The sequence below is a fragment of the Triturus cristatus genome, chromosome 1_2, assembly GCF_964204655.1.
Source record: "Triturus cristatus chromosome 1_2, aTriCri1.1, whole genome shotgun sequence".
Taxonomy (NCBI): domain Eukaryota; kingdom Metazoa; phylum Chordata; class Amphibia; order Caudata; family Salamandridae; genus Triturus; species Triturus cristatus.
Genome location: NC_140580.1, coordinates 563,720,587 through 563,739,517, shown reverse-complemented (window position 1 = coordinate 563,739,517; position 18,931 = coordinate 563,720,587). Strand labels below are relative to the sequence as shown.

At 48.4% G+C, this 18,931-nt stretch overlaps 1 protein-coding gene and 1 long non-coding RNA gene across 7 annotated transcripts in view; one reads left to right on the top strand and one right to left on the bottom strand.

Annotated features, from left to right (window-relative positions):
• The window catches only part of LOC146867632 (uncharacterized), a 607,657-nt gene that overhangs the window by 170,260 nt on the left and 418,466 nt on the right, over positions 1-18,931 (bottom strand). The window lies entirely within an intron of this gene.
• Positions 1-18,931, top strand: part of BTRC (beta-transducin repeat containing E3 ubiquitin protein ligase) — a 1,069,444-nt gene that overhangs the window by 1,019,252 nt on the left and 31,261 nt on the right. For all 5 annotated transcript variants that reach the window (XM_085606470.1, XM_085606471.1, XM_085606468.1 and 2 more), the window contains one exon: positions 6,621-6,814. In XM_085606470.1, coding sequence (XP_085462596.1) covers positions 6,621-6,782 — 162 coding nt within the window. In that variant the 3' untranslated portion in view covers positions 6,783-6,814. The remainder of the gene's footprint in view (positions 1-6,620; positions 6,815-18,931) is intronic.

Genomic DNA, 18,931 nt, shown 5'->3' with positions numbered 1-18,931 from the left:
GGGACGACTAACTGTGGTGTCCTGCATGCCCTACACCTAGTGACGTTGTACAATGTTAGGGTGTTGGGTGTTCATTGAGAGGCATTGTTGGTTGTTATGACCAGGGTTGAGGACAGTGGTACAACTGACGGTTGAGCAGGCTACTTAAAGAGAACTACAGTCCAGAAGTGACAGACAAAATGTTGTTTGCAGCACAGGGAAAAGTGCTAAAGCTGGACTAGCCTGGGAGTTAGGAATTATGTAGAGCTCAGCCAGTCAGCAATGTAGAGCACATAGTAACATAGTATTAAGGAAGTTTTGTCTATCACCTTGAAGTTCCTGTGCTTCGTGTGCTGCAAAGACTTTGTGCCTAGGCTGAGTTGCTGCATTTTTGTTCTTTCTGGTTTTAGGATGCATCTTAAGACATGCAGTGGCAGCTAATCAAGTACAGTATACAGTGACCTCGTTCAGAAGTCTATTTCTACCCATTAACATCTGTTTACGGCCTCAAATGACTGGATTTATGCTAGTCAAATAGCACAAAATATCAACTGGTTGAAATGCATTTATCAATGCATAGTTGTTCTGCATGACTGCATAGAATTACGCAGTAGTAATCCCCATTCAAACGGGGGAGTGGGTGAATCAAATCACGATGCGTCTTGTGAGTTTGTGAACACCCACAATCTCATGCGTTTGTGGGTATTCACAAAGTCTTTAGTGACTCTGAAAAGCTTGGAGTTTTGCTCCAGGATGGAAATCGAGTGAATCCCTTTCTAAGGTACTGAAGTGAATAGCGCACCCCCAGGTTTCATGGGAGTGTTTGGGAAGGGATTTCTCCACAAGGCAAAAGGTTTTCCTTGTGGCGATTTTATTTTTTTCTGTACACTTACTTGCGCAGTGAGGTGACGCTTCCCCACTGCAAACTCATAGATACTAAGGGCATCATTACGATGCAGCTCGGGCTCTCATCCGACTGGCACCGTAGCGGAAGCAGGACCGCCCGACTAGAAGTCGGTGGTCCCGCTGCCCTGATTACAATGCGACTACTTTCACGGTGGTCGCAATGGGTATATTTTCTATTGTGCTGCGCGCTGCAGCACACGTCCCAATAGAAAATCCCTGCATTGTGTGGCATGCACCATGCGGTACCTGAAACATGGTGCAGGGATAGTTAGGGGGGCACCAGAGTTACCCCGCAGCCCCCATAGTGGAGGGCCAGTGGAGAAGGGGGTCCTGCTAGGGGCCCCTAAAGTAACTTTTCGCATGCCTTCTCATGGCAGGTGAACCGCCATGAAAAGGCAGGCAGAAAGGGACATTGTAATCCCCAATATTGTAGCTCTTAATGACCCTCCGACGCACCGTCGGAAGCGCCGCAGACGGTTCCTCCTCCCAATGTCTATGCCCGCCGCTACGTAATGCGGCGGGTGGACCACAGGGGCAAATGCCGGTGGGTCTGAGGTGTCGGTGTCGGACCCACCGACATCGTAATAAGCCCCTTTGTAACGAATTCCGCTTTTTGCAAATAGTAACATTTAAAATGTTTATGGGTTGCAAACAGCAGTTAATCCGTAGGGAGAGTACTAATGTCAGGTAGGCCTGGGCAAAAATTTCGTTCCGTTCGCGGAAATTGCGATAATTTGACATTTTTGCGTTCCGCGGAGAGCGCGAAAATGTCAAAAATTCCGGTTTCCGCAGCTTGGCGATAATTTGTTTCTTGCTCGCGCTGTAAAATGATACATTCTCGCGCGCGCGCGATCGCCTTACCTGAATCCCTGCGTTCGCCGACAAGTTTTCTTGATCCGGTCGCGTTCTCCATGAGATGTTGTATTGTTTTTAGCCATTTGCGCTGTCTCGCGACAGTTCGCGCCCGCAGTGACGTCATGCGTCGCGCGATCACGTCTTTCTTCTCGCGATCATGCACCGCGAGAACAACTCAAAACAAGATGGCCGCGCCCGCAAGCAACCACATGGGTAAGTTGGCGACCCGCAACCATGCAGAAAATCTCGCGAACATGCCGGAAAAAAACTTCCGCATCTTCGCGATATTTCTGCTTGTTTGCGATAATTTTAAACATTCTCGCGATAATTTGCGAAGGTTAATTCCGCAAATTCCGCCCACCCCTAATGTCAGGGCACATTTACACAGTGCTCTAAGGTCGGGCTACTTTCACTTTCCGCATGCCCGTTTGTGAAGCAGAGAGAACACTAACTCCGAGAATTATAGCTCAAGATAATAGTAGCATTCTGTATGTTACACGGTGTAAGTTTATTACAGACGCCATCGTCTAAAGCATTAAACGAGACGTTGATTAGTCAAATGAATTGTCAGACGAACCCTCGTTGGTATATTAAGCTGTGCAGAAAGTTTAAAATGCATACACGACAGAACCAGAGCACGGTGTACACGAGCCTTGCTTTAGAAGCTCTTTTATAGCTGTGACTACAGGGCATCACATTTCAGCACGCTGGGCTCCTCTGTTGGCACGGCCGTCCAAAATTAAACCTGGCTCCGAACCAGGGAGAGGGAACCACCTACTGTTTGACTTCAATTTGCAAGCCGTAGGAGAAAGTTCACAGGCAGAGATTGTGCACTGCAGGCCAGTTTGATTCCATTTTGCAGTTGGGAAAGCAGCTCCATGAACTGACAGCAGCTTTCCAAGCTGAAACCGGAATAGTGCCTCTTTGCATTTTCGTCAGCAGGGAGTGTTTCGTGTCATTAACACTTCACACAGTAGTCAGATTGCCCCCAGTGTGACTGGCTTAATGCGAAATGCGCTTGAGTTCATCACAAGTGCCACTGACCCTGCTTTAACGTCGCCAGGTTACTGCGACACATCCAAGGCGGCCACGCCAGGAAGACAAAGAGACGCACTTCGATGCTTATTACAATTTGATTAGTCTGTTCTCTGCCCCTTCTACTCCCGTGTTAAGGTTTAACATGCCAGTGTAGTGGACAGTCAAGTTTGTTTTATTGTGGCAAAAACTGCGTGAGATTAATTCTAGAGTGTCAAAAAAGAACAATCAATCGCATGAGTTTATTCGAAATTAGCCCAGCGCAGGTGAGCTCTTCTGGATACGAATCAAGGGGCATAACTCACTTTAATACGTATTCTGGGGTTTGATTCACAGCGCCACACATTGATGTTTAACATAAATAAGAGTATTTGTTCTCGAGAAGCCTTTTTATGATTAGTTATGTAACATGCATGGGCCAATTCACAGCACATTGTGCACGGTTGTTTCCCTTCCACATAGTAAAGAGCTCACTGACTTTTAACCCTCCCCCCCCCCCCCCCCATCTTAGCTGAGTTGATCCCAGAAGATCTTTTGCCAATTTGTCTTGTGAAACCTTTAACCCATCTAGCCATGCAATAAAATTGTTTATATACAGCATCAAGTCACGTGTATTAAAATTGATGTATAGATTGGGGCGGAGATGGACTCTTACTGTTAGTGTTCTAGGGAGAGGGGTCCATCGGTAGTTCTACTTAAAGGGGCAGGGAGCCCAATCACAGTTGGAAGCTCGCCTGAGTACGTAGATGAAGGCGGTGCCACGCCATAACTACTTTACACTCAGCCTTCAAGTTACAGAAAGGGTTGTGTTTTACTCACTGTACATTCTGGGGCACGGGGTGCATTGTGGATAGTTTGCAGTTTGTAGGTCTCTGTGGATGAAGCTCGATACAGTGGCGTAACGAAATTGGAGGGGGCTCCCCTGCAAGGTGCATGTAGGGGTCCCGCTCTGGATTTTATCAGGAGCTCTCAAACAAGAGTACTGTGCTAAGGGAGCCCCCTGCTGCTCGATGGCACCCACGCACCGCCACGTGGGCCTGTGTCACGCCACTGGCTCGATACGCCGCACTCCCGCTTCTCTGCTTTCTAAAATGTTTCTTCACACCATCCCGATATTCTTCCTGTCACCAACTGGTTTCAGATAAATCTTTTTTCATAAGTATTTATCTACAATTTCTTCACTATTGAATTACAAAAAATAAAAACAAATAAATTAATTTAAAGTACAGCAACACTTGAAAGTTGGAGTTTATTAAATGCAACTTCAATCTACATATATTACCTTCCTTACGCATATATATACCTTCCATGTACTTATGTATCTATATATTTATTACTTTGCTTCTAATTCAGCACAGTCAATGTAGTACCCTATTTCGCTCCCTATACCGCTCTCAATATATCCTCTACCTAAACTCTGACTCATCGCAAACCTCATTCTACTACTCTTTCCAACGCACTACCCTATTTCTCACCCTATACCTCTATCAATGTATCCTCTACCTCCACATTCATCCTAAACTCCATACCACTACTATGATCCCCAAAATAAACTTATCTGATTCTTCCCTCCTCTACCCCTCCTTGCATCATCTCATACCTCTTACTATTCAGATCTCCCAAATAAGCCTTTCTAAACCCTTTCCTCTGACTCTTCCCCCTACACCTGCCCTTTACTCATCCCAAACCCCCTCCTACTAGTATGAACTCTAAAGAAAAAAAAAACATTCTAGACCGTTCCCTCTTCCATTCCTCCACTATTCCTTTTCAATCAAAATAACAGACTCATGTCCACCACTCAAATTAATTTCATATTTCTCTATACTAATTCCCCACTAATCCTGTTTCAGTTCTGGAGTAGCTTGCTACTCACCGAAAAGCACTTAGCACCTCATCAGGGGTAGCAAGTGCTATATAAATGCAAACCTTTCCCCTCTTCTATCCCACCTCTATCCTTCTCAATTCAAATAACAGACTAATATCCACAGCTCAAATTACTTTCATATTTCACTATACTAATTCACCACTAATCCTTTATGGGCTCTGGAGTAGCGTGCTACTCGCCAAAAAAGTACTTCAACACCTCATCAGGGGTAGCAAGCACTATATGAATGCAAACCTTTCCACTCTTCTATCCCTCCACTATTCTTCTAAATCCAAATAACAGTCTAATATCCACCGCTCAAATGACTTTCATACTTCACTATGACTATACTAATTCACCACTAATCCTTTATGGGTTCCAGAGTAGCATGCTACTTGCCGAAAAAACACTGACGCCTCGTCAGGGGTAGTAAGCGCTTTATAAATGCAATTACAATACAATAAAAATTTTAAAACAAATGTTTGCTTCGAGTGAGTCAGGAGTCAATAAAATGTTGGATTCTCACAAAACAGTCAATTATGACATTACTATATTGTGTATTACATAGGGAAGAAATAAATGAATGTCTCTTTTGTACTGTGCTCCCAAAATTGGCAGTTCATGGAAGCCGTGCTCTCTATCTAGAGTCAGCTGAGCGCAGGGTTACGAGGGTACACTCCTTAAGCCTCAAACCACACGGGCGTGGCTGTAGGCCGTGCCATTTGGGTTTCAGAGGCTTTGGGACTGGCCACAATGGTTACTTTGTGCAATGGCCAAAGTATATCATAACACAGCCAAGTACATTTACTGAAAAATGTAAAGCATTCTAACTTCATTAGCAACTCTTAGGAAGAATAGAGAAGATCGAATACAGGGATTGCTTGCGGCATCAGAAACAAGGGGAGCGGGTGATGTTGGGCAGTGTGCAGTGGCGTGGAAGTAGGGTGTGTGGTGCTGCAGCACTCCAAGATGTCCTTGATGGAGTTCAGTTGGAGAATTAACAATAAAGAGGCCCTCATTTGATAGCCTTCGAGCATTTACTATGCATTCTAGTACACACTGTCATATGACAGGAAAATTCATTTGACAAAGTGCTGCTAATTCTTTGAACATGAAGAGCTGTGTTTATTGGTGCTTTGTCTGGCTGCAAATTTAAGGTATTTGACAATTTAACAAATGACACTCTTGCGGAGGTACAGGTGAACGTATTCTTGGGGTTTTCGAGCACATATATAAATAAAGACGCATACTTGCTTTGCATAGTAAAGAGCATAAAGCTCACAATATTTATCAGCAGCATCAGTGTTGTGGCTAGGGTGCCATGGGTCCTAATGGAAGGAAGGCGGGTTTTCTAGTCCATGGTTTAATAGTGAAAAAAACTGGTGTTACTGAACATTCTGCAGTGTTGGTAACTATTTCCTTTGCATTAAAGCAAAACAGGGGTACTTCAGTTAGGTGATGTTGATGGCCAGTACCCCACTCTGAAAATTGTTCCAGCACCACTGGCAGTGGGTACAGGATTCCAGCCGATGACGCGCTCGTCCACGTCTCAGTGATGGTCAGAGGCCTTGTAATGGGTTAGTGGAGGATTGTGATCGAGAACGAGGTGGAGCTCGCTCTGTCATTGCCATCTTGATATTCTTTCTTCACAATTCATTTCAGATTTTTAAAAGGCAAACTTCGTTTTTTGAAATGGTGATTTGATGTGCATAGGTTAGAAGGTTGAAGAGCAATAAAATGCACCAGAGAGGTGAGCACACATCTGCCCCTCCTGCCTTATTTCTAGAAATCTGTTCACTTATCTAGTTCTCTTGCACTGGAGAGACCATTTGTTTACGTTGGTAATGTGGAGGAATGAGCTATGAGTTCCAACATTGCTGGGGTAGGTATCTATGTTTTTAAATAGTGTACTGGTTGACAATAATTTACTGAAATAATTCCTATATAACACAATTTAAGCCGAAATTCTTTGTTTTCACAGGAACATTCGGGAAGAGTCTTCCGTCTTCAGTTTGATGAGTTCCAAATTATCAGCAGTTCACATGATGACACCATTCTTATTTGGGATTTCCTCAACGATCCACCAGTGCAAGGACAGCCGAACCACTCGCCATCTAGAACATACACATATATCTCTAGATAAAGAGCATAGAACTATACATCTGAATTGAACAGGTACACATGCTGGATAATATTTATGGGTGGAATATAAACTTCAGAAATTGAAAAAATTGTTCATAAAGTAGTGGTTGATAGCAGGATTCAATAAGAAATTTGACAAGTCTTGACTGTGTAGACTAACGCCATCTTAAGGTGTTAAGGGGCCCGGGGCATAGGTATGTTTTGGCACTTGCTGATTAGAACATGTACGTATCATAAGTATGTTGTCTCGCGAGGATCAAGTTGTTATTTTACAACTACAGTGAACACAGGCATTGTCAGTAGATGGGGGCCATTGTCAAACAGACCATGGTGAAAAGAAATATTTGGATTATTGACTGTAGGACAACAGACATACCACCAAAGCAATTGTCGATATCACAGATAATAAAGATGAACTACCACAATAATCAAAGAACTAAAACAAGAAAGGTTTTCTATGCCTATTGTGTGGGCATTTTGTATCTTTTATCTCTTTGTTTCTGTGGTCAAAATTATTTGTGTATGAGACCCACACTGTAGTTTTTATTTCCTTTTTATCAAAGCTCACATCTGTGGCTTTCATGTGCTAACAAGCGGAAACAACATGGGTCCATGCCTCACCTTCTTAAAGCCGAAGTTAATAGGCTTTGCCAGTACTTGGTTACTATCAGGACTAAGGTGTGGACTTGTGACACTGTGGGGCATGATTACCCTACCTCCCTGCATGTTTGATGCCTGAACTAACTCTCTTTGGAGTCGGAGCAGCAGATAAATATTTGCTTTCATAGAAAGGGCCTTAGAGTCAGAGGTTTCAATCTCTTGAAGGTACAGATGGAACACAGTCAGAACACAGTAAAGGAAATATGTCCTATAACCAAGTCACATTTTGCAGACGGATAATCACAGCTTTCTCTCTGTCAAACCCGCTTCAGGGGCCCATGTAGCAAACGGGATACTGAGCTTCTGCCATGGACGCTGAAGTTGGTTGCCACTGATGTTCCGGTTGCCTACTATTACTCTGCAAACTGGGCCATGTAGAACCCATTCCTCAACTGACTCTCAGTTGTAGTGATGTCGAGCGGTCGCAGGCTTCTCAAGGGGGTTGAAGTAGGGGTACAACAAGCTCAGCATTCAACAAACACCCAAAAGCATAATAACTCCTTGTTCAGCCCAGTACTTGTTTTTACAAAAGAGGAGCATTTTAATACTCTTTAAAATGCAATACTACACTCTACAGCCTTCAGGTAATCTGGTGCAGGGCCCAGTATAGTTTAGGTCATTGCACCTTCAGTGCTCACCCCTCACCTCCCCTCTCTCTCTACTAGAGGGCAAGTCTGATGTGGGTCTCTGGCACAGGTTCATTGCTCCCACCCATCCCTACACTCCCTCTGAAGCAGAGTTCTGTACTCAGTCTCCACCTTTTAGGTTTCTTACAAAATTACTCAGTCTTAGTAGGCCTTAGCTAGGCTTCTCCACATGTCAGTCCATGTCCTGTGCTTGGCAAACACGCACCTGCCTTGTGGGCATTGGCTCTCTAGTCCAGTCCCTTGAGCAGATACGAGGTCACTTGGTAGTGTCAGGAGGTAGCTTCAAGCAGATGTTTCGGCTATATTTGGCGCATTGGCCCTCTTCGGGGCACACAGTGAGTCGCCAAGAAGTCGGAGGCTACGGGTTGTGCAGGATTCCTCCACTTGTGCTAGTTGGTGAGTTGACAGCTCAGCTGGGCAGAGCTCCTGGGGGTGCGAGACAGTGATGCTGTCTGCTTCGGAGCTTTGATCAGGGTTGCAACTGTTGGCTTCATTCCAGGAATGTTACAGTCTCAGCTGTACTTATCCAGTGTGATCAGGTGCATGTCTGGTCAGCTGCATTTAAGATCACAATGACTGTTCATTAGAGCACACAGTGAACAATTGCCTAGAAGTGACGAGTCCAGTTACAATGGTGTGGTCTATTCAGGCATGTGGTGTGGCATTGGCATCAGTTCATTCTCCAGCAGTGCAGACCACTTTGCAACGCATGGGGTACGCGAGCTGCAATGACAGGGTTCCATTCAATTGCACTTTCCAAGTGCCATGGACCAGCAGCAGGCAGGTTTTGTTGGAGTGAACCATTCAAGCACACTTAAGCAAGTGCCACAGATTCTGTGCTTCTGTGAGGGTGACATGCTCTGAGTAAGAGCATGCCGGTCACTCTCTTGGGAGTATCTGATGGATGGATTGTCAGCACTAGAGTTATTCACTTTTGTTCATGCTGGTATTCAGCTCCTGCTGCAAGGTTGACTTACTCTTTCCTTCTTCACTCAGAGAGGGTACTTCCAGGCATTTCAGGACAAAGAGGCAGTTCTTCTTTCCTTTAGATCAGATTCCAAATGATGTCCCCTAACCTCTAGGAGACTGGCTGTCAGGGTGACACCAGCTTTGGTTGTACATTAAGTAGCCCTTTGGGTACTCTGTGATGCACTCCATCGTTCCTCAGAGAGAACTCAGAACTGAAACAATAAATGGGTCAACTGCTCCCACTCATACAGGTACAGCAGACAGGGAGCTGTGTAATCTCTGTCTTTATGTGTCCATCTCGGGCTGACCTCCAGACTCAACTGTATGTACAATGATGCTTCCAATAGCAGGGTTGCCTCCAGGCTGGAGCAACCACAACAGAGGCATGAAGAGTTATGATCTTTCTGCACTCGACTATCAGTAGCCACACTGACAGTGATCAGAAAGAGAGACAAAAGGTTGGCCTCCTTTAAAGGACCCTTCACAGTCTTAACAATAGAGACTGCCATTCCACCTTTCACTCCTACCATCTACCAAATGGCAGTTGTCCGAAAGATGAATCAGCGGTCCTCTGCAGCAAGAGGACCTAATCAAATTTCTAATGGCAGCACTGTTTCCTCTTCTCTTACTTAATTGTCTGGGTCCCCTCCACCCAGTCTCATGAATGTCAGCAATTGGGAAATAAACCTCACCATAGTGTGTGGCAGTGAACAGGCCAGGGGCTTCCGAAATGAAAATGAAGCTTGCATGTCTCCTTTACTCTGGTTCACTCAGACATACACTATGCTTGTGTTGTGCAGACTACACACATACAAACAATCACCCGTTCTGGGATGTAAGCGTAAAGATCCTGTTTAGCTTGTAGAAGCAGTTTAAATGAGCGGGCCAGCAGGTCACTGAACTTGAGACAGATAAAATGGTCAGATCACAACTATAGAATTACTAAAACATAGTGTGCTGCCACCACCATGCTGCAGGCTATAACCCGTGATGGGGATGGTAGTCCAGTGCCACTAAGTATATAATGCTTGGTGTGCCCCTCTGGGTCTAGGATCGCCCTCACATCAGGGGCCAGATCTAGGTATTCGCATACACTAGATTAGAGTTCGTCTGGGACCAAAAATCCACAAAACAGGATATCAAATACTTGCACTTGGGCAATCAGGCAGGAGACATTCCCATCCTGACAATCCCACCAGATTTCCTGGTAAGTTTCATAAACCACTGTGGATACCTTTCACTGGGTGTAGCATTTGTAGACAGCAAGTCAGGCATTACTGTCTATGAGCCACTCCATTGTCTTCAGTGGAGCTCTGAACATTCCAATGAAGTAATATGGACTATAAATTTAATAGGTTGACACAATTGCAAGCTGTGAATGGAAGATGAATAAACCAATTATGAGTGAAAGATACTGAAGCAGAAAACTGAAAAGTATAAAGTATGTTATGGATCAGAAGTCCAACACACCAGTTCAAGTCCAAGCCCTGCAGCTCCAAACGAGCCACAAGACTCAGTTGAATGCATTAATTTAAGGTAGAGAGCATCAGATTGAGTTCTTTTCAGGTGTCTGTTCCCCTCATCTACTTCTGTCTCTGTCCCCACTTCAAATATGGATCTGTCTCCGAAGAGTCCCACAAGAGCCATCTCCATCACTTGGTGTGATGTCCCTTTTCTAACAGGTAGAAAATTATTTCATGTAGTGACTAGTAGTGCCTTATGGTCATAACATGGGAGGGGTTCAATAGGGAACCCTTGAATTGCCCTCTTGATTCCAAAGAATATTAAATGGCCTGACTTCTAAATAAGCATTGCAGGAATGATAAAAGGTACCACCAATTTGAGAAAATGTGACCTAATATTATTGTGCATCACTATGTACATGTGTGGGTTATTGGTCCACAAGTGTTGCATAAGATGGCTTTTGAGTAGGGTTAATAAATAGGATTGTGCGTCTGTATAGAATGCATAGAAAAATGGAACATACATTACCCAGGGATAATTGATTAAACCAATGAGACAATGCAGCATAATGAGGAATATGTGAAAAAGTGTTTAACCATAACTACTTCTGTAATATCAAAGGAAATATTTTGCCAATTAATCAACAAGACTGAAGACTGGCAGAATGAAAGGTAGGCCTTTTGTGGCCCCTGCTCATGGCATCAATTAGTGTGACTTCAGAAGACCGTGGGTACTCTACAGATAAAAGATAACGGGGACAGTAAGAAGACAGGTTCATGAGGAAACTTCACTTTTGAAGTACCTCTTGATAGGGCTTCAGGTGTTGATGAGGAGTTAATGATGTTGGTGTGAGCAGTCCAAGTCGAAGAATGCTGCAGACTAAGAAATAATGGGCAAGTTTGACAAAGGTAGGGGCACTTTTCAGTTTAACATATGTGTGACTGGCTATGTTATATTTAAAAATATATATATTCTCTTAAAAACCGTAGTTAAGGTACAGTTACGGTTATGAAACAAAACAAAAAATGTAAAAGTCACAGGTTGTGGTTAGCTGCTCCATCTATACTCACTCAACAGCTGTACAAGTCATAAATTGCACACCAAATGCAATAATGAGGACCTCACCTTGATGCAAACTATGAAATCTCAAATTTCATAAGGTCTGTGGTGGTGTGGGATGGGTATGGGAAAAAGTAGGGTGTGGTCTGTTGAGGTCATAGTTGTCGACTTGTGATGTTGCTGATTGGGTAGATAAATAGGTGCAATTAATGTCCAGCTGTGTGGGTTGGTTCTGTAACGTGCTAGATGAGGCTCAGTTTTTCTGGAAGTATTGTGGAGTTTGGGTCAGTGCGGTATTAGTGTGAAAGCTAAGGTCTCTGAAGAGGATGAAGGTACTTGTGTTGATGGTGAGGGATGTGTAAAAATCTGGGATGTAATTGGAGAAATTTGTGTGGAAACCTGGTGGCCTGCACACAAGGGTGCTGCCCGAGGAGAAGTTGGTTATGATGTTTATCTTGAATATGAGGTGTTCCATGTAGCTGGGAAGGGTGTCCGTGTAGCTGGTGCAGATGATGGTGTCTTTGAATATGATGGTACTTCACCTCTGGGCTTGTGTTGATGTTCTTGCCTGGTGATCTTGTAGTAGCTGGCGGGGATGGCTGTAGAGATGTCGGGTGTAGAGGTTGGGTTTAGCCAAATCTCTGAAGAAGACTTCTAGCTGCAAATTCATTACCTTTGAATTTCCCTGGCGTCAGGCTGTAAACTTTTTCTGCGGAATAACCTTTGCACACGATGTCGGGTGGCTCCATTCGGCTCCGCAGGACGTCTGCGTTGTTAACGTCGGTTATGACATAGCAGTGCCTATATAGGCACCACCCAGGCACGCAGACATCAGTTCTTTTCTTTCTGCGCCAGTTAAACGCTGATCTGGGAAGAGCTAAGCCTCTGCCGCTTTTTGGCAGGCTTTTTCTCGACTTTTGTTGAAATTTTGGATTTTTCTGACTTTGTGTGCGAGGAGGTCTTCAAGGAAGACAGGTTTCAAGCCGTGCAGGACTTGTTTCCTTATGATGTCGGTCACCGATCCCCATCGTGTATGTCTTAGGTGTCTCGAGCACGACCACGATACAAAGTCGTGTTCGGACTGTCGGGCCATGGCTCTGAAGACCTTGATGGAGCTGACGATTAAGTTATTCGCGGCTTGGCAGTCGACACCGTCCATCGAGAATCCTTGGAGGCCACGGTCCCGATCGAAGAAGAGGAGGTTGCAGGACCACTCCCGGAGCCCTAAGTCCTCTCCCTCCCACTCAAGGTCCTCGGGACACTCTGGGAAGAGGCATAAGAAGACGAAGAAGTCCAAGCAGACTTCATCTTCACCTCAACTGGCTTCCATCATCGAGAGGGGTAATGAGCACTGATGCTCTGTGCACGGTTCCGCAGAACCGGAGCCAGGGTCGACCTCTTGCCTCCCCCCCCCCCCCCCTTTCTGGGAGCCGGAGCAACTCCTACTCAAGTAAAAGAGTTTTATGAGGCCATGCGCTGTGTATTTGAGCGGAACGACCCCACTGATGTGCCCTTAGGCCCTGCGGGGTCGGAAGAGGCTCTATTGGGTTCGATGCCGTCGGCTCCGGCCATGGCGCCAGTGGGGCCTCAGGGATCCGATCCCGGATCCGGTTCAACGCCGGTCGTGCCATCGCGACCTTCCCTGGCGTCGGATACGATGTCGGTGCCAGCAACGTCGTCAATGCCCATCGGTGGTGCAAGCACCATCCTCAACTCATCCCCGATGACACAGAGCCAGAATGACGTCAATTCCGACGCCGACAGAACTCAGAGGTTCTATGTTGTCTCTTGGGCACTTTGAGGATGTGCTAGGCTCAGGAGAGGATTGGGAGGTGTCTGGGGATCCTCTTGAAACCCAGGAAGTCTCTGAGGAGAATTTAGACTGGTATGGGGAGCTTGGAGAGGCCAGTAGACTGAATACTTCCCCAGATACTGGAATGCTTTCTCCGCCAACAGTGGCTACGTAGGAGGGGGCATCATATGCCATGGTGGTTAAGAGGGCAACCGAGGTCCTTGGACTGGAGCTGCCCTCAGTGCAGGTCAGGACTAATGTCCTGACTGAGGTGCTTCAACCTGGGGCTTCCACTTCTGAACCCCTGTTGCCCTTTAATGAGGCTCTTAAAGACGTCCTTCTAGGAACATGGTCCAAACCAAGTACAGGGATTCCTGTGTATAGGACGATTGCATTCCACCATCGCCCAGCTCCGGGCGACCCAAAGTTCCTCAGCCAACACCCACCCCAGAGAATTTGGTGGTTCAGGCCTCTACGCCCCAAGGTGTATTCCCTTCCGCCCCTCCGGAAAGGGAATCCAAAAGGCTGGATTCATTTGGGAAGAAATTGTTTTCTTCCTCCAGCCTGGTATTTCTTTTGGTGAATACTGCATGCTTATTAGGCCGTTTCTCCCATTCCCTTTGGGAGACAGTTGTGCATTTGCTGCCACAAGTCCCGGAGGAGGCCTGGGCTGTTCTATCCCAAGCTAACAAGAATGAAAGAGATGCAGCAAAATTCACCATACGGTGTGGCTAGATACAACTGATTCGCTGGGCAGATCAATTTCAACGATGGTGGTGTTGAGGCACCACACGTGGTTTCAAACAACTGGCTTCTCGAACGATGTCCAAGCCAATTTGATGAACATGCCCTTTGATGGACCAGCCTTTTTGGGGAAAAGGCAGACTCGGCCCTGATCAGGTTCAAGGACTCTCGAGCTATGGCAATGGGCTTCTCCTCCACCCCCCACGGCCAGTCTTCTTTTCACCCCTTTCGTGGCAACAGAAAGGGTTTCCAGCCGCATCAGCCCTATCCTAGGCACCGGTCTGCACAGACTGCCCAAGCTGTGCGAGGACGTGGTCCCGGTGCATTCTGATCCCGGAATGGAGGCCAGAAGTTGTAGGCCATCCTGCCCCCAGCAGCCGCAGCCTCCAAGCACTCATAGGCTGATTCTACAGGACCACACTGCTCCAGTTGGTGGGAGAATTCGTCATCGTCTTCTCCCACTGGAGATCCATAACATCAGACAAGTGGGTCTTGCAGATAATCCAGGAGTGCTATTCTCTACCCTTTCTTCCTTTCCTCCTATTCTACCAAATCAGGAATGGCTGATGGAGGACCATTTAAAGGGGCTGCGACCCATTTTGGATCTTCGGTTAGTCAATCTCTTCCTCAAAAAGGAGAAATTCAAAGTGCTCTCTCTGGCTGAGGTCTTGTCTGCCCTAGACCAAGAAGACTGGATGGTAGCGTTGGACCTGCAGGATGCGTATTTTCAGAGTCCCATTCCACCAAGCCACAGGCGTTTCTTGAGGTTCAAGGTAGGCACGAGCACTTTCAGTTTACCGTGCTCCCCTTTGGCCTTACCATTGACCCTCGGGTGTTAACCAAGGAGATGGTGGTGGTCGCAGCTCATCTGCGCCTGTTAGCAGTGTCAGTCTTCCCCTGTCCCGACGACTGCCTGTTGAAGGCGTCCTTGCCCCAGGCTGTCATCTCCCACCTTCGACTACCGCAAACCTTCTACATTCACTAGGGTTCTCTATAAAAGTGCCGCAGTCACACCTGACTCCTTCTCAGACACTCCCTTTCATCAGAACTGGTCAAGACACAGTGCAGTTTCGGGCTCATCCTCCCGAGCAGTGAGTCCAGGATATTCAGGCTATGAATCCGATGTTTCAGTTTCTATGCTGGATTTTGGTGAGACTGACTCTGAGGGTGTTTGGCTTCATGGCCTTCTGTATCCTGTATGTAAGACACGCCAGGTGGCAAATGCGGGCTCTGCAGCGGGACTTGAAGTTCCAATGGGCATAGCATCGGTCAAATCTCACCGACATGGTTCAGATCTCGGAAGGAACTGCAAAAGATCTGCAGCGGTGGTTAACAATCTGCGATTAGGTCAACAGCAGACTCCTCTCCCTTCCCCAACCAGATCTCACAGTCATGACAGATGCATCATTTCTGGGATGGGACGGCCACCTGGGAGAGGTGGAAATCAGGGGACAATGGTCTCCGGCAGAGACGGTGCTCCACATAAATTTGTTGGAGCTCTGAGCGTTTCGGTTGACATTGAAAGCATTTCTTCCCTCCGTCAAGGGGAAGCTAGTTTGGGTGTTCACAGACAACACCACCGCCATGTGGTTATGCAACAAACAGGGCGGGTGGGGTGGGGTGGTTATCCCTTTGTCAAGAGGCTCTTCGTCTCTGGACATGGCTCCCGCTCGCCGCTGCGACCTCCTTACTTCTGTGCCCCCACTGCCCGGTTTTCTCCCTCTGCCCCTCGTCTGCCTCCCGCCCCTGCTGCGACCTTTCTGCTCTGTGCCCCCTTTTCTGCTTCTGTACCCCTTTTTGCCTTGTTTCCTACCCGCGACCGCCCCACTTCCCTGCTCCCGTCCCCGCCGCTGCTTCCCCTGCGGCCCCGCCCCCTCCGCACCCATTTGCTGCCCCTGCCACCCGCCTCCTGCCTCCCAGCTGCTCCTCCCTCCCCACCTCCCCATATATGGTGGCTGCTGCAAGCCCGTCTGCGCCTGGACTGCACCCAGCGCCAGAACCCCTGGCCCCCGCACCAGCCATGAAGACCGCCTCCGCTACGACACCAGCACCCTCGTCGCTCTCAACCCAGGAAGGACCCACACCTGCTGCAAGGCCGCCCCGAAGCACACCCACGGTCCCTTCGCCTGCCGGAACTGCAGCTTCTCCTGCCTCGAAGGCGCTGAGACACCCGCCACGACGGAACCCAACCAGCTCAGATGCATCCTGATCAACACTCGCTCTGCACGCAAACATGCCGTCGAGCTCTGGGACCTACTCGACACCGCATCCCCGGACGTCGCCTTCCTGACCGAGACCTGGATGAACGGAGCCTCCTCTCCAGACATCGCCATAGCCATCCCCAATGGGTACTAGATCACCCGCAGAGACCGCACCAACGGAGCCAGAGGAGAAATCGCCATCGTCCACAAGAACACCATCAGGGTCTCAACAAACACCAAAGACACTCTCAGCACCGCCGAACACATGCACTTCCAGATCCACACGGACCCCAAGACCACCCTAAGAGGCACCCTCGTCTAGAGACCGCCCGGACCCCGACCACAATTCTGCGACTCCATCGCCGACCTCATCAGCGCGCACGCGCTGACCTCCACCGACTACATCCTCCTCGGAGACCTGAACTATCATCTGGAGAACAACTACAACAACTCCTCCACCCTGATCGACAACCTCGCCAACCTCGGACTAAAATAGCTTGTCACGACGCCAACCCACATCGCCGGTCACACGCTTGATGCCATCTTCTCCTCAAGCCCCCACGTCGCCTTCAGCCACGCCTCCGAACTCAACTAGACAGACCACCACTGCATCCACTTGACCTTCCAAAAACCCCTCACACACCACCGCACTCTACAGATCCACCGCCGCTGCTGGGGCAAAGTCACTGAAGAACAACTACAGACAAACCTCGCACTCAACCCACCGACCAACCCCACCAACCCCGACAATGGTGCACGCACCCTCAGACGCTGGATGGACGACTGCGCCAACACCTTAGCCCCGCTGAAAAAGCAAACTAACAGAGACACCAGCAGGAGAGCCAGCTGGTTCACCCCGGAACTCCTAGCATCAAAGCGCGCCTGCCGGAAATTGGAGAACAATTGGCACAGCGACAAGACGCCGGACAGTCGTGCTGCCCACAAAGACGCCATCTGCAACCACCACCACTTCATCAGGACCGCCAAAAGGACCTCCTTCAAAGACCGCCTTGACAACAATGCACACAACAGCAAGGAGCTCTTCAACATCGTGAAGGAACTCTCCAACCCCAGCTCCAGCGCCAACGACATCCCGCCATCGCAAGCCTTGTGCGACTCCCTCACCACCTTCTCTCACCACAAGATCACCGACATCCATGACAGCTTCAACCCCCGGATGACCCCTACAGGCCTCGACACGCCGGACCCACCACACCCCATCGACCACGACTCCCTGACTACCTGGGCCAATGTGAGCATCGAGGACACAATCAAGACCATAGGCACAATCCACTCCGGCTCCCCGTCTGACCCTCTCCCACACCACATTTTCAACAAAGCCGGCAGCTCCATCGCACCCCACCTACGCAGCATCATCAAACTCTCCTTCGAGACCGCTGCCTTCCCTGAGAGCTGGAAGCACGTCGAGATCAACGCCCTACTGAAGAAACCCCAGGCGGATCAGAGCGACCTCAAGAACTTCCGGCCCATCTCCCTGCTTCCGTCACCAGCAAAGGTCATCAAGAAGATAGTTAACATCCAGCTCACCCTTCACCTCAAAGACAACAGCATCCTGGACCCCTCCCAGTCAGGATTCCGCAGCAACCACAGCACCGAGACCGCCCTCATTGCCGCCACAGATGACATCAGGATCCTGCTAGACAACGGTGAGACAGCGGCCCTTATCCTCCTGGACCTCTCTGCCACCTTCGACACCGTCTGCCACCGCACACTACGCACGCACCTCCACGATGCAGGGATCCGAGACAAGGCCTTGAACTGGACCACCTCCTTCCTCTCCGGCAGAACTCAGAGAGTCCGCCTCCCCCCGTTCCGGTCCGAAGCCTCTGAGATCATCTGCGGTGTCCCACAGGGATCCTCCCTCAGCCCGACGCTGTTCAACGTCTACATGGCACCACTCGCACGCATCGCCCGACCTCAACATAATCTCCTACGCTGACAACACGCAGCTGATCCTCTCCCTCACCAAGGACCCCCTCACCGCCAAATCCAACCTCCACCATGGAATGAAGGCTGTCGCCGACTGGATGAAGGAAAACCGCATAAGCTGAACTCAGACAAGACGGAGATCCTCATCCTCGGGCCCAACCCCTCCGCATGGGACGACTCCTGGTGGCCCGCATCACTGGGGACACCCCCGGCACCTACCAACCATACACGCAACCTGGGAGTCATCCTCAACTCGAAACTCACCATGACCAAACAAGTCAACACAGTCTCCCCTACCTGCTTCAACACCCTCCGTATGCTCTGCAAGATCTACAAATGGATCCCGACAGACACGAGGAAAACAGTCACTCAGGCCCTAGTCAGCAGCAGACTCGACTACGGAAACACCCTCTGCACCGGAGCCCTGTCCAAGCTCATCAACAGACTGCAAAGAATCCAGAACGCCTCTGCACGCCTGATCCTCGACGTCCCATGCCGCGACCACATCACCCCCCACCTGAGGAACCTGCACTGGCTCCCCATCGACAGAAGAATCTCCTTCAAGCTCCTGATCCACGCACACAAGGCACTCCACAAAACCGGCCCAGCCTATCTCAACAGTCGACTCTCCTTCTAAGTACCCAACAGGAAACTCCGCTCCGCT